The 13,198-nt window shown below is 33.5% G+C and overlaps 1 protein-coding gene across 3 annotated transcripts in view; it reads left to right on the top strand.

The window, feature by feature from the left end:
• Positions 1-13,198, top strand: part of DYNC1I2 (dynein cytoplasmic 1 intermediate chain 2) — a 62,739-nt gene that overhangs the window by 27,934 nt on the left and 21,607 nt on the right. For all 3 annotated transcript variants that reach the window (XM_023730576.1, XM_004375520.2, XM_023730575.1), the window contains 8 exons: positions 8,808-8,903; positions 9,112-9,274; positions 9,379-9,478; positions 9,972-10,097; positions 10,998-11,144; positions 11,505-11,618; positions 11,931-12,064; positions 12,887-13,031. In XM_023730576.1, coding sequence (XP_023586344.1) covers positions 8,808-8,903; positions 9,112-9,274; positions 9,379-9,478; positions 9,972-10,097; positions 10,998-11,144; positions 11,505-11,618; positions 11,931-12,064; positions 12,887-13,031 — 1,025 coding nt within the window. The remainder of the gene's footprint in view (positions 1-8,807; positions 8,904-9,111; positions 9,275-9,378; positions 9,479-9,971; positions 10,098-10,997; positions 11,145-11,504; positions 11,619-11,930; positions 12,065-12,886; positions 13,032-13,198) is intronic.

Raw genomic sequence — 13,198 nt, 5'->3', positions numbered from 1 at the left:
TTCTTTGAGTATATTTTTTCAAAAATTATACGCACACACGATTCTGTATCCTGCTTGAAATCTGCGTTTTTAATTGCTTATTTTTGACATGCGTGTAAGTTTTAAAACATGAACATGTAACTTAATGTCTTTGGACTAATTTGGATATATAGTTAGCATAATTTAAGACTGCCATTTTCCAAAAAAAAAAAAATTTCCCTTTTTATTTTGCAAGTAATTAAAAAGATGAAAAGCTCATAATTTTTTAGATAAGCTAATGACCCAGAAGTAGAAGGTAATCTGTGTTCTTTTCATTTTGAACTTATTCGGGACAAGGCATTTAGCCTCATCATGCTTCAGCATCTTTGCCAAATTTTCCATGAGCACAGAGAAAATTCCAGAGCACTGTTTATTCTTCATTACTGTACGTAATACCAGGCCTGAACAGTGCCTGGAGTATGGTTAAGTACTCAGTACATGTTGGTGAAGGAATTAATTGGTTTTACCTCCTCAGGAGAATGATTTTGCCTACTTGGCATGTTATTCTTCTCATGCTTTTATTCTGAAGGAACTACTGGGAAAGTAGGTTATTTTCAAGTGTTGATATTTCAATATAGTTATTGATGAAATGGGGTTAAAAAAGTATGATTAGCCTTAGTTCCTGGTTTTAATATAACATATCCTAATCATTATTTGCTTTAGTTCCAGAAATGAAACTGTTACAGATTTTTTATAGTCTTTATAGTCATTCCAGGATGACATACTATGTAGATACAAACATGTGCTGTTATTTTGTGTTCTTTATATCTCTCCGAATGCTATTAGCAAAATTGAACCTGTCAACATTTTTCAATATATTATTTTAACTATTTGTTTCAGTTGTTCTCCAAACTTCATGTTTAAATTGATGACTGAAAATTTATAACAGCAAAGAGTGCCTACTACATATCAGGCATAGTGTGAAGCACTTCACATTTTCTCTGATTCTCTCACTAAAACCCTGAAATTAAATTATTAGTTCCATTTACACACGATGAAGCTGAATTTGAGAAAGAGTTTATCAGAGACCACATAACTAGTAGCAATGATTCTAAAACAAGTCTTACTGATTCCAAGGTGTGCTTTCCCTCTCATGCTGCCTCTAAAGTAGCAGCTTTCATGCTTTTATAATAGTAACTTATAATAAGAAATCCAATTTATGTTACAATCCAGTACAAACATAGATATGTATGTATAACTGAAAAGTTTTATGAAACAATAGACCTTCCCTTCCCTTGTTATATGCAGGGCCCTCTGATGTTTTCTATTCAGTTCTCTTTCATTTTCTTAAAATGCTGACCATGACACACTGAATTTATGGGTTTAAACCCGTAGTTTGAAAAACACTGCATCAGAGGATAAGATGGTTGGCTTATTTATAAATTGGCGTATCTGCATCAGAGCAGTATCATTTTATAGCGATTGTCTCAGAATATACGAATAAGTGGCTTTTACTTTCCATGACATTAAGTAGATTTTTTTCTTCTCTTCACTGATAGAAGGTGAAAGTGATAAAATGAGCCCAGTTTCTAATGGGTATATCCTTATCAGCACCAATACTTACTAACCTTTCCTGTGCAGACTAGACTTAGATGTTAATTTTATAAAGGCCACTCTTATCCATTCACAAGTTAGCAAAATAGTCATTGATTCTATAAGTTTATTAAGCATATGCTATTTATGAAGGCACTGAATTATCCTTTCTTCAGTTTTGTGGTCCTTTTAGTCATAGATTGAGAGATGTAAGTGAAGGAAAATGAAAAATGTATCTTGATACCACAGGGCCATCCTAAGTCTTTGGAAACTATTTTTTTAAGGATATAATTTCCTTTCTGTATGATTAAAATTATTTTCATGTCTTGGGCTCTTACGTTAAGTTTCATTTCCCAATTTGTGAAAGTTTTAGAAAGAGGGAAAGAGAAAAATCCTGAAATGAAGGCTTTATAATGAAAACACTTTGTGCTAAACTGTACTTGTGCTTATCCACTGCTTTAATACAGTGGTTCTTAAACTTAGCCTGGTTGGTTTCCACTTAAGAATTATGTAACAAATTCCAAAACTCACCATGAGACAAAATTGCCAAAATCACAATTTGAGTGCAACAGATAGTAAATTAAGCTTGGGTAGGCTGCCTAATCAGTGCAGAAGTAATGTGAGTTACCGAATTGAAGATAAAAATTAGTCTTAGGCTTAACTCTTATCTTTCTTCTATTTTTTTTAAATGGCTGAAGCTATTTTTTTTTTTAAAGCAGTTGTTTTTATTTTGCCTCGTTTTTCTTTTTACTCCATTCTAGCCATCTTCTTGCTTTCAAGTTTCCTCTGTAGGTTGATAGGTACTGTTTCTGAACTGAGGTGCTTTGCTGTCTTAAAGCACCTACTGTGAATGAAATTGACTAGGACCATGTGACTTCAGTCAATTTCACTCTGGGCAGGTAAAAAGCTTCTCATGGCGGGAGCATGGTGCCCACAGATATACTCCTGGAAAAATTACTTTTTTCCAGATTTTTAACTCTTGAAAATTGCGTTATTTTTTCTTATCCACCTGTTCAATATGATTTTTTTTTAATTTTGCTCTTTTAGAAACAAGGGATTTTTTTCTTTTTTTTTTTAGATGCAGGTTTACAGAACAAATAGTTCTCATTAAACAGTTAGTACACATATTGTTTTATGCCAATGGTTAACAACCCCATGACATGTCAACACTATCCCTTCTCACCCTTGGGTTCCCTATTACCAGCTTTCCTGTCCCCTCCTTCTAGTCGTTGTCCCTGGACTGTTGTGCCCCATTAGTCTCATTTTGTTTTATGGGGCTGTCTAATCTGTGGCTGAATGGTGAACCTCGGGAGTGACTTCATTACTGAGTTAAAAGGGTGTCCGGGGGCCATACTCTCGGGGTTTCTTTGGTCTCTGTCAGGCCAGTAAGTCTGGTCTTTTTTTGTGAGTTAGAATTTTGTTCTGTATTTTTCTCCAGCTCTGTCTGGGACCCTCTGTTGTGATCCCCCAGTCAGAGAGGTCAGTGGTGTTAGCCCGGCACCATCTAGTTGTACTCACTCAGTCTGGTGGAGGCCTTGGTAGCTGTGGTCCATTAGTCCTTTGGACTAACCTTTTCCTTGTATCTTGTTTTCTTCATTCTCCCTTGTTCCCAAAGGGGTGAGACCATTGGAGTATCTTAGATGGCTGCTCACTGGCTTTTAAGACCCCAGACACTACTCACCAAGATAGAATGTAGAACATTTTCTTTATAAACTGGTGTTAGGCCAGTTGAGCTAGATGTTCCCCAAGACCATGGTCCCCACAGCCCTCTGCCCAGCGATTCAGCCCCTCAGGAAGTTTGGATGTATCTATGGAGCTTCCATAACCTTTCCTGAAACAAGGGATTTTTAAAGGAGGAAGAAATCCTTAAGATTTTGTAATCTAATCAGTTTCTTACATCTGAGGCAACTGAGGCCCACCCAGAGTTAATTTCTGATCCTCAGATCACAGTGTGAGTGAATGTCAGGGCTACAACTAGAACCTGGCTCTTGATTTCCAGTGAAGTGCAGTTTTCATACCATTCTACTTCCTTACTTGTGTAGAGTTTTATAATTATTGTTGGTATCGGTTTGGTAGCCAGATATTTTCCTCAGATACATGCTGATTAGTATTTCTAATGTTGATTAGTGTTTATAATGTATAGAAAATTCTTACATGTAAACAACCCTTAATCATTTATTATATGATCTTAACATCTGGAATCTACACTTTCCAAGTAGAGTAAATTTGTGGGCCTTCTGGTTAGTATTACCCTTGTCCAAAATGGATTTTTTAAATTTTAGATTAAGTTAATAACACATTTACTAAATTAGTTTTAATCCTCAGAGAATCCATGAGAATATAAATATAATTGAAAATTGAAGCATTTGTTCTTACTCTTGACTGAAAGTCTTTAGTCAGCATATCTGAAAGTGTGGTCTCAGAAAAATACAATATTTGGTAAGAGATCACAGATAACAGATTCTATCTAAATGATACTAATAACCGCCAAAATAAAATCTGAATTATGTATTAAAAAAATACTATATGAAGAAACAAATTCTGGGTTAAAATCAAGTAAATGTTATAATTAATTGCTCTTTTTAAATTCCCCATCCAAATTAGCATTGGATCTGTATTCAGAATATTTCCTGATTAAAAAGTCAGCTATATATTTTTCACTTGTTGAAGATCCAAATTATTAAGGAAATCCTAAGTGGCCTTGCATCTTTTTCTAATTGTTAAAAAAGAAAAGGAGTGGATTTCACTGATACATTCATGAAGCTTTGTCCCAATGAAGCTCTCAAATACGCATTTGATTTTAAAGAATAATGTATAAGAAGATGAAATTATGGACAAATAGACTGAAATGAAGTGATTCAAAATGATGTTGATCCAGAAAAGAATTACTTTGAAAATATTAAGGGACAATCACCCATATCCAACCTGTATTTTTAAGCTAATAATTGAAGCATTTCCCTCTGATATGCTCATTTTATGAAAGATGTTTCTGAGGTTATTCATAAATATAATTTTTGCATATCATATCATATTTTTATATGTAACAGCAGACAGATATCCCGATTTTTAGAATTCATTGGCAACTTTCTTTGTGCCATGAATAATCAGACTACTATGTAAGTTAGGAATTCTTCATAGGATATTAAATTACCTTAAAATAGAGTATACCAGTATAATGAAACTACATAATGAGTTGATAGGCAGTAAGCGTATTTCCTAAACAACATCAGTGCGCTAATAATGAGTTTTGTTATTGAGAATTGGCTTAATCATGATGTGATAGATTCATAAGGATTAGTAATTTTTTTTAACATTTTATTGTTCAGGTGAAAGTTTATAGAGCAAATTAGTTTACCATTCAATAATTTATACACAACTTGTTTTGTGACATTGGTTGCAAACCCTTAAATGTATCAGCATTCTCCCTGTACCCCGTTCCTCCCTGGGTTCCCCATGTCCATTTGCCTAGCTTTCCTGTCCCTACTGTCCTTCTGAATTTTACTTTTGGGCAAATGCTGCCCTTTAGGTCTCATATGGTTGATTGTTCTGATGTGTACATACCTTGCTGGTGTTATTGTTCATTTTATAGGCCTGTCTCTTATTATGGCTATAATGTGATCTCCAGGAGTGATTTCAGTTCCATGTTTGAAGGGTGTCTAGGGCCACTTTTGTTTAGTAAGGATTTTCTGGGATCTTGCATATTACCTTTCAAATGTGTTGTAATATCTTGAAATAATTTGAAGTGTGCTTTTGTGGTTTATTCTTAGTTTTAAACCAGCTTACGTATCTTAAATGTAATATGACATACAGATGAGAAAACTTGCTTTGAAGACTCCTTCCTTTAGCTTAACAAAAGCCACCCATTTCACAGATGATTTAACTTTGATTAACCTACTCCATTGTAACAGATTATTCCAACAACTGAAATTTCATTCTTTGATGTTATTTCTAGGTGCAGTTTAATTTACAGCACAGATTTTCTTTCCATCTCACCAAAATACATCACAATTTTGATGTTAACTCAAAGTAAAAATTCAGTGGTTCATTAAACCTAGTTTTAGCATTCATTGACAGGAGATTGGTCATTTTAAAAGTAACTGCTACTTTTATGCACTCTTTACTGCTTAGTTTATAACCTTAGATACCCTGTCAGAGAAAGCATAGTTAACCACTTAGCATATTGTAATGAATATTCATTAGTAAATTGATGTGACATGGCAGTCCCATTTTTCAGTCTTCCTGCTCTGTTGCACTCTTTCTAGTTTTAGATATAGTTTACCATGTGATAGGGACTAGTTTAGAAAATCTTTAGAATTATAAAACTGTATTTTTGCTCATATTAATAATACTTTAATAGCTATCATATTAGTTTGTAATAAGAGAAGTCTACTTGTTTCTGAGGAACATTCTCTAATCTGATGTTACTGATGTTTGGTATTTTTGCCAAATATTTAGTATGTATAGATAATTGTTTAAGAACTGCATATCGTTTTTATGTTCCTTGAAATTTAACTTAATCATTTTTGTAAAACTTTGGTTTAAATACCTATTATAGTTTTAAAATAAGTTTTTAATCCATGTAAAAATAGCAGTATGTATATCATTCTAAAATAAAATCCTGAGAACATGTATTTAAATCGTTGATATCATCAACTAAAATAATTTATATGGACAAATAGGGAAAATGCCGTATAGTAGATGGATATAGATCACGTCTAACATACTTCATCTACATTTTAAATTTTAAAAGGAAAAGAATTTATAAACAAGATCTTTTCTGTTAAATATGTAGATTATGAGGTCACTTAGCCCTAAAGTACTGACCATATGCATTATGACAGGAATTTGACACCTGTCATTGGAAATGGTACTTAGAAGCCGTATAATAATGCAACAAGTTGAGGGAGGAGAATAATATGTGGATAGGAGGCTGTAATTTATGATTCACAATGCTTAAGAATGACCTATCCGGGGTAACTCAAAATCTGTATCTTTGATTTTAGAATTTGCATACAGTGAACCATAAACAAAATTGATTAGAAAAACTAACAGTATTAGCAGAAAATGGAAAAATACATGTATATTCTCATAGTGAATTTTTAATTGAAGTAAATATCCTATTAATCCAAAAGTCAACTTTTAAGTATAATTAAATTATTTTAACGTTATACCCATAGGTCACTTGGTAGCAGAATTTCATCCTAATATTTGAGCAATACTGCACAGAATTGCTACCAGTTATACTGTTTTCAGATTAATAATCCGTTGTATATGAGAATTCATCTAAAAAAGAATTGCTGTCTTTTTGTTTCTCTCTGTGATTATTTTGCCCAAAAAAGCTTTCATTTTTTTAAGTAGCACAAAAGCTGTAATTGGCATGCTTTGTAAGGAAGTGTCAATGTGCAAGAGAGTGGTGATCACTAAGAATTCTTTTACGTGTTCTTTCCCCTTTGCACCACCGCCTCCTCAGCAGGGTCACTGAGATCACTAGCTTTTCTTGAAATGGCCATTTTCACTGGCAGGTGCATTATACCCTGTATTTTCAGATTGTTTTTCCATTCCGAATGTTTGGCAGGTTGATTGCTCTGGCTGCATTGACAGAGAAAGGGCTGACAAATGCAGTTGGGCTGGCTGAAAAGACAGTGATTACTGTTTTCCTTTGTGGCTGATTGAGGCCCTTGAAAGGAAAAATTTTAACCTTCACCATTTGGTTCAAAAGTATGAGCATATATTGAAATCATTCATGCCATTTATCCTAGTTCTGTAAACTTGTCAGTACGTAAAAATCGCTCAATTTCAAGTAATGTTGAATTGGCATACGTCATTATCATTTTGATTAAGTTGGAGGTGCTATCATTGTGTGCGTTATACAGTGTCATTTAAAGCTTTCTTTCCTACAGGTACAGTTATATTTTTATTGCTTATACTGTAGAGTTAGAAGGATTTTCATAGCTCTCTAAACCTAACACTATGTGTCGGGTTTGGCAGCTGGTGTGGCCTGCAGGCTGCATTTTGTTTGCAGGGTAAAGGCTTGTCTGTAGGCCCCCTGGAGTGTGGGTAATTGCACAGGCTCGCCATTGGGGAGAGACACGATTGGAAGCAGTCAAGCAGAAGAATGTTATGCCATCCCATTGCCACCTTGTACAGAAAGACACAATCCCAGCAGTGCCATCTGGTTGTTGCTATCTAGTCAGCTGGCCTGGCTGCTGAGACCATGACTTGGCAGCTGGTTCCCATCCTTGACCATTCTTTTGTGAACTTTGTGTGTATGTGTGTTTTAGATAATTTTGAACAGGGGTCGAGGAAATGACTATAACTCTATAACTAACAAGTAAAGTCCCCTTATTGACTAGGCTCTCATTACTTGAGATGCACTCTGCTGCAGATGCCTGCTGCCATTCCCTTATAGACAAATGACACATCTGTTTAGGCAATAAAAATAGAAGTTTTCTTCATAAAAATCTATTTCAGGATGTAGACAAAGAGAAAGTAGGCAGGATTGTATGTTTTATAACATTTTAAAATAAATGGTTTTAAGTTACCTCCTGGTTGGGGATATAAGGGAAGATTTTGTAATGAAAAAGAAGTCTTATAAACATTGTATATTATATCAACATTTATTTTTATTCAGATTAAGAAAACATTAAGTGCTTATTGCCACATCATATATCGGTAGATAATAAGACTTGCATTTAAAATGACAGAATAGAAAATGTGGTCTCATAGCTATTATCTTTAAAATCTGCCTCTCAGATAGCAACCTGAGAGTTAATGTAAGCCATCTTTATGCCATATGAAGATCCATTAGACGCTGATGGTTTCAGATCACAAGTAAGCAGCCAGCTCTGTAGGCTATTTTAGACATTTGATTTTCTTCATTCTACAGCATTAATGTGTCAGCATGCTACATAAAACTATGCTGGAGTTGCAGTGTTATTCTGTCCTACATGATAAATGCTTGCAAGCTTTCAGAAATTTCCATGAGGAATTCATCCCAGTTGCTTATATATCTTATTTCAGTTTATGTAGCTACAGAATTTGATATGACTTTTGACAAAGGTATACATATACATAGGTATGTATAAAAATTTAACCAAGAGGTTCTGCTTAATTCTTTCTTTAAAATTCGTATTATTTGTACTTTTTCTGTCTTATTGAAGGTTTACTTTTGCATTTATCTAGCAAGTTGTTAAATCTTACCTAAAAAGTTAACCACTATTTTCATAAAAGTAATTTTTGTCTTATTGTTTTTTCAGATGAAGAGGAAGAAGATGATGTTGTGATTCCTAAACCACCTATTGAACCTGAAGAAGAGAAAACTTTAAAGAAAGATGAAGAAAATGATAGTAAAGGTATCTTCAAGAATTTAACTTTAAAAAATTCTAGTGATTCTTGTTGAGGTTTATTTTATTATATATGTATTAAAATAAAATACTGTAAGTCAAAGAGGTGAATCTGGTTGAAAAAGAATGTGTGGCATTCATTGAGCCAAACTGTGATAGTGAGTTGACGTGATTTGTCTGACATAAATCAGACTTCAGAAAAATATGTGTTTTCCAGCTCCCCCTCATGAGCTCACTGAAGAAGAAAAGCAACAAATCTTGCACTCTGAGGAATTTTTAAGTTTCTTTGACCATTCTACAAGAATTGTAGAAAGAGCTCTTTCTGAGCAGATTAACATCTTCTTTGACTACAGTGGGAGAGATTTGGAAGACAAAGAAGGGTAATGTTTAATTGCTAAGATTATGGCTTCAGCAGTGTTAAATTACTTTAAGATTAAGAATAAGTTCCAACTCCATGTTGTTTTGGATTTTGTCTTTTCTGTAGAGAGATTCAAGCAGGTGCTAAACTGTCATTAAATCGACAATTTTTTGATGAACGTTGGTCAAAGCATCGTGTTGTTAGTTGTCTGGATTGGTCATCTCAGGTAAAAGATAACAAGATTGGTTGCTAGTAGCTCATTTTTTAATTATAATTAACCGGTAGTTTTAATTATGGGAACTGTTTGTAGCTAAATCTATATATATAATTTAAAATAACAATGGGATGATAGTTCTGATGTTACCATATTCATATTGTCTTACATATTGTGGAAGAAAGGATTGGAAACATTATTTATATTTGAAATTCAAGATTTCATTTAAGCCACAGCCCAGTTTTACTAATTTCATTTGCTCACCAAATTCTTTGGACAAAATTTAAACACATATTTTAATGTAAAAACATTTTAAATAATTAACTGTTACTAATTTAAAATTGTACTGTTTTCAGTCAGCATAACTGTAAAGATCTCTCTCTTGATGAAGTATCAGATATTTGTATTTTCAGAATAATTTGATGAAAACATTTGAGTAACTAGGAACATAAAATAGTTCTTATTTATGTATGGAATTTCTTTCCTACTTGATTCTCGTGAACAGTATCCAGAGTTACTGGTGGCTTCCTATAATAACAATGAAGATGCTCCTCACGAGCCTGATGGTGTGGCCCTTGTGTGGAATATGAAATACAAAAAAACTACCCCAGAGTATGTGTTTCACTGCCAGGTAAGATGGTTTTAACAGTCCTCCCCAAGTTTAAGAATTCATTAATGAATTTAGACAAATGCCTTTTTTCTTTTCTTGTCAGCATAATGATTTCATTGGATTGGCATTTACTAAACCACTCTGTATTTGCAAACAGATGTTAACAGAAAACTGAAGACTTCTCAGTTCAACATGATCTGCCTTTTGTAGCTTTTCTGACGTCTTTTATAATGTTTAATCACACCTAAAGTCCTTTGCAGTTGTGATTTTTTGTTATTGTGATTGATTGTATAAAGGGAATCTTTTATAAAATGTCTTTTCTACAGGGAGTTTCTCAGGAACTTATTTGCTGAATATACAATTAGACGGTTGGCCCACTGAATTACTTATACATGGCCTGAGGAGTTGGAACTAGATAGTTTTAAGTAGAAACATATGCTTGAAGTAGAAGACAGATGCATATTTTTAAAGTAGATTTACTGGAAGGTTAGAATTTGCAAGCCTTTTCTGGTTGCAGAGTTATAATCTTTTAATAATGCCATAATTCTGGTGAAGAAAAACACTTATCTGGATCAAAACTAGCTTATACTTTGCTGTCAAATTACTTTCAGAGGCTAATGCAGGGCCAGTTATGTTTTGATTTAATACTATTATCAGAATAATTTTTGCTTTTTTTGAAACATTGCTTAAACATATTTATGTAAAAAGTCATTACGTATCACTTTTTAGCCAAAAAATTCTAAAGATGTATTTTTATATTCCTGAAACCAATTAAAATTGTTAATGAATTTATTTCATTGTTTTTATAACCTCTGATACCTTACAATAAAGGAAGAAATGTTTTAGATAGTAGATTTCTTTTTATACATTTTCAAGCTTCTTCCATTTGAACCTTAAGTGTAAAAAATCTTACTTTTGCAGTCAGCTGTGATGTCTGCTACATTTGCAAAATTTCATCCAAATCTGGTTGTTGGTGGTACATATTCAGGCCAAATTGTGCTTTGGGATAACCGTAGCAATAAAAGGACTCCAGTGCAAAGAACTCCACTGTCAGCTGCTGCACACACAGTAAGTAAATAAGATCATTTCCATTACACTTCTGTGCTCCTTCTCCATTAACTACTTAGTAGTGTCCATCAGAGTACCATAGTCTCAGAATGTGCTTCCTTTGATGTATGAGTTCCTCATCATTTAGCAACCAAGAATGAAGGCCTTTTTTCTGTATTTTTGGAATTCTGTTTTATTAGAAACTTATCTCTCTTCTGAGGTTGAATCTTTTGCTAATCTAAAGAGTCACTGTAAACGTCACATTAAAAATACCATCAAGTTATTTGAGACTGTTTTCATATGAAACATACCTGTGACAAGACAATAAAAAAAATTTTGTAAAATGATCATTGAAATTTTCTTTAATTTCTTTCCTTTTAGCACCCTGTATATTGTGTAAATGTAGTTGGAACGCAAAATGCTCACAATCTGATTAGCATCTCTACTGATGGAAAAATTTGTTCGTGGAGTCTGGACATGCTTTCCCATCCACAGGTAGGTTAAACTTGGAAAACTGAAATTTTCAGGCAAATATCGTCATTATTTAAGTGTTTATGTACCCAGCTTATGTTTTTTATAAACTATTTTGTAATAGCATTATTGTAACAGTTTATAAACCTAAACATGTATAGGATGTTTGTTGTGTATATATTTTATTTTCAAACCTGCTTCATTTCATCATCGAAGTAGATTTATCTAAGTAGTGTAATGAATTACTTACAGATCATCTAAAACTAGAAAATGTTTTTATAAAAATTAAAAAGTTGCAGGTTTACAGAATAATTTCCTCAATTTTTTTCTATGTAGGATAGCATGGAGTTGGTTCATAAACAGTCAAAGGCAGTGGCTGTGACATCTATGTCCTTCCCTGTTGGAGATGTCAACAACTTTGTCGTTGGGAGTGAAGAAGGCTCTGTGTACACAGCATGCCGCCATGGCAGGTAAACCTAAACTAGAATTTGCAATTATTTAATGTTCTCCCTTGAATAATCTCATTGAAGCAAACTGCCCCTTGTTTAAGTAGAAATTTGTCCTAGAGCCACTCATATGTGACAGATTATTGGTGTTCAGACTTATAAAATTAAAACTTAAATACTTTTTGGATTCATGATATGTCTTAGATTTTGTGCGTTGTGGTGTATTGTGTTCTTCATACGTGTGCATGCACACATAGAAGTTGGTGGTAGAAAGGAAGATTCAGCAATTCTAAATATACCACCTTTAAAGCTGTAAATAAGAAGATTATCAGCCGTTTTCTCATTTTAATTTATTTGGACTTTGAGCATTAGTTCGGTCCTCCAGATAATTGTATAGTAATGTCACATACACATTTTATATTGGCTAGTATTTCTTCTGTTCAATCTATTTTGAAATTGTCTAGCTGTACCTTATCAATTTCTTTCTTAAGTAAAATTGAGTGTCCAGATTTCATTGTAAATACAGATCACCTTTACTTCACAGCTTTTGATTTAAAGGTAGTCCAGATATGTCTCTTACATGTGGCATCACTTTGTCCCTCTTTCACCACCTCAGATTTTGGAATTTTGAGGTTTTTTGTCAATACCATGATGTTTATGGTTCTTAAATGTACTTATTACTTTAGTAGTATTGCCAAATCTTAATAGAATAACAATAAACTTATAAGAGTTGACGTGTGGTGAAATTATGTCAAGTTCTGAAATTTAAACCCATAATAAAATGTATTTATAAGTGGTCTACTACTTACAAGAGAATTCCCTAACATTTCCACTTTTATCAAATAGCAAAGCTGGAATCAGTGAGATGTTTGAGGGGCATCAAGGACCAATCACTGGCATCCATTGTCATGCAGCTGTTGGAGCAGTAGACTTCTCACATCTTTTTGTCACTTCATCATTTGACTGGACAGTAAAACTTTGGACAACTAAGGTATCTAAAATACAGATGTCTGCTCATTTGCTTCAGTTTCTGACACAAGGTGGTGCTCTAATACTACATAGGAAAGATGAAAAGCTTTCAAATAGCTTAGAATTATTTACTGATAGATCAAACCTGATAAAAAGTTACACAGGACATGAGTGAGCTACTGGATGTTG

Source organism: Trichechus manatus, unplaced genomic scaffold (assembly GCF_000243295.1).
Source record: "Trichechus manatus latirostris isolate Lorelei unplaced genomic scaffold, TriManLat1.0 scaffold00037, whole genome shotgun sequence".
Classification (NCBI taxonomy): domain Eukaryota; kingdom Metazoa; phylum Chordata; class Mammalia; order Sirenia; family Trichechidae; genus Trichechus; species Trichechus manatus.
Note: the sequence above shows the minus strand (reverse complement) of the source record. Positions and strands in the feature narration are given on the sequence as shown.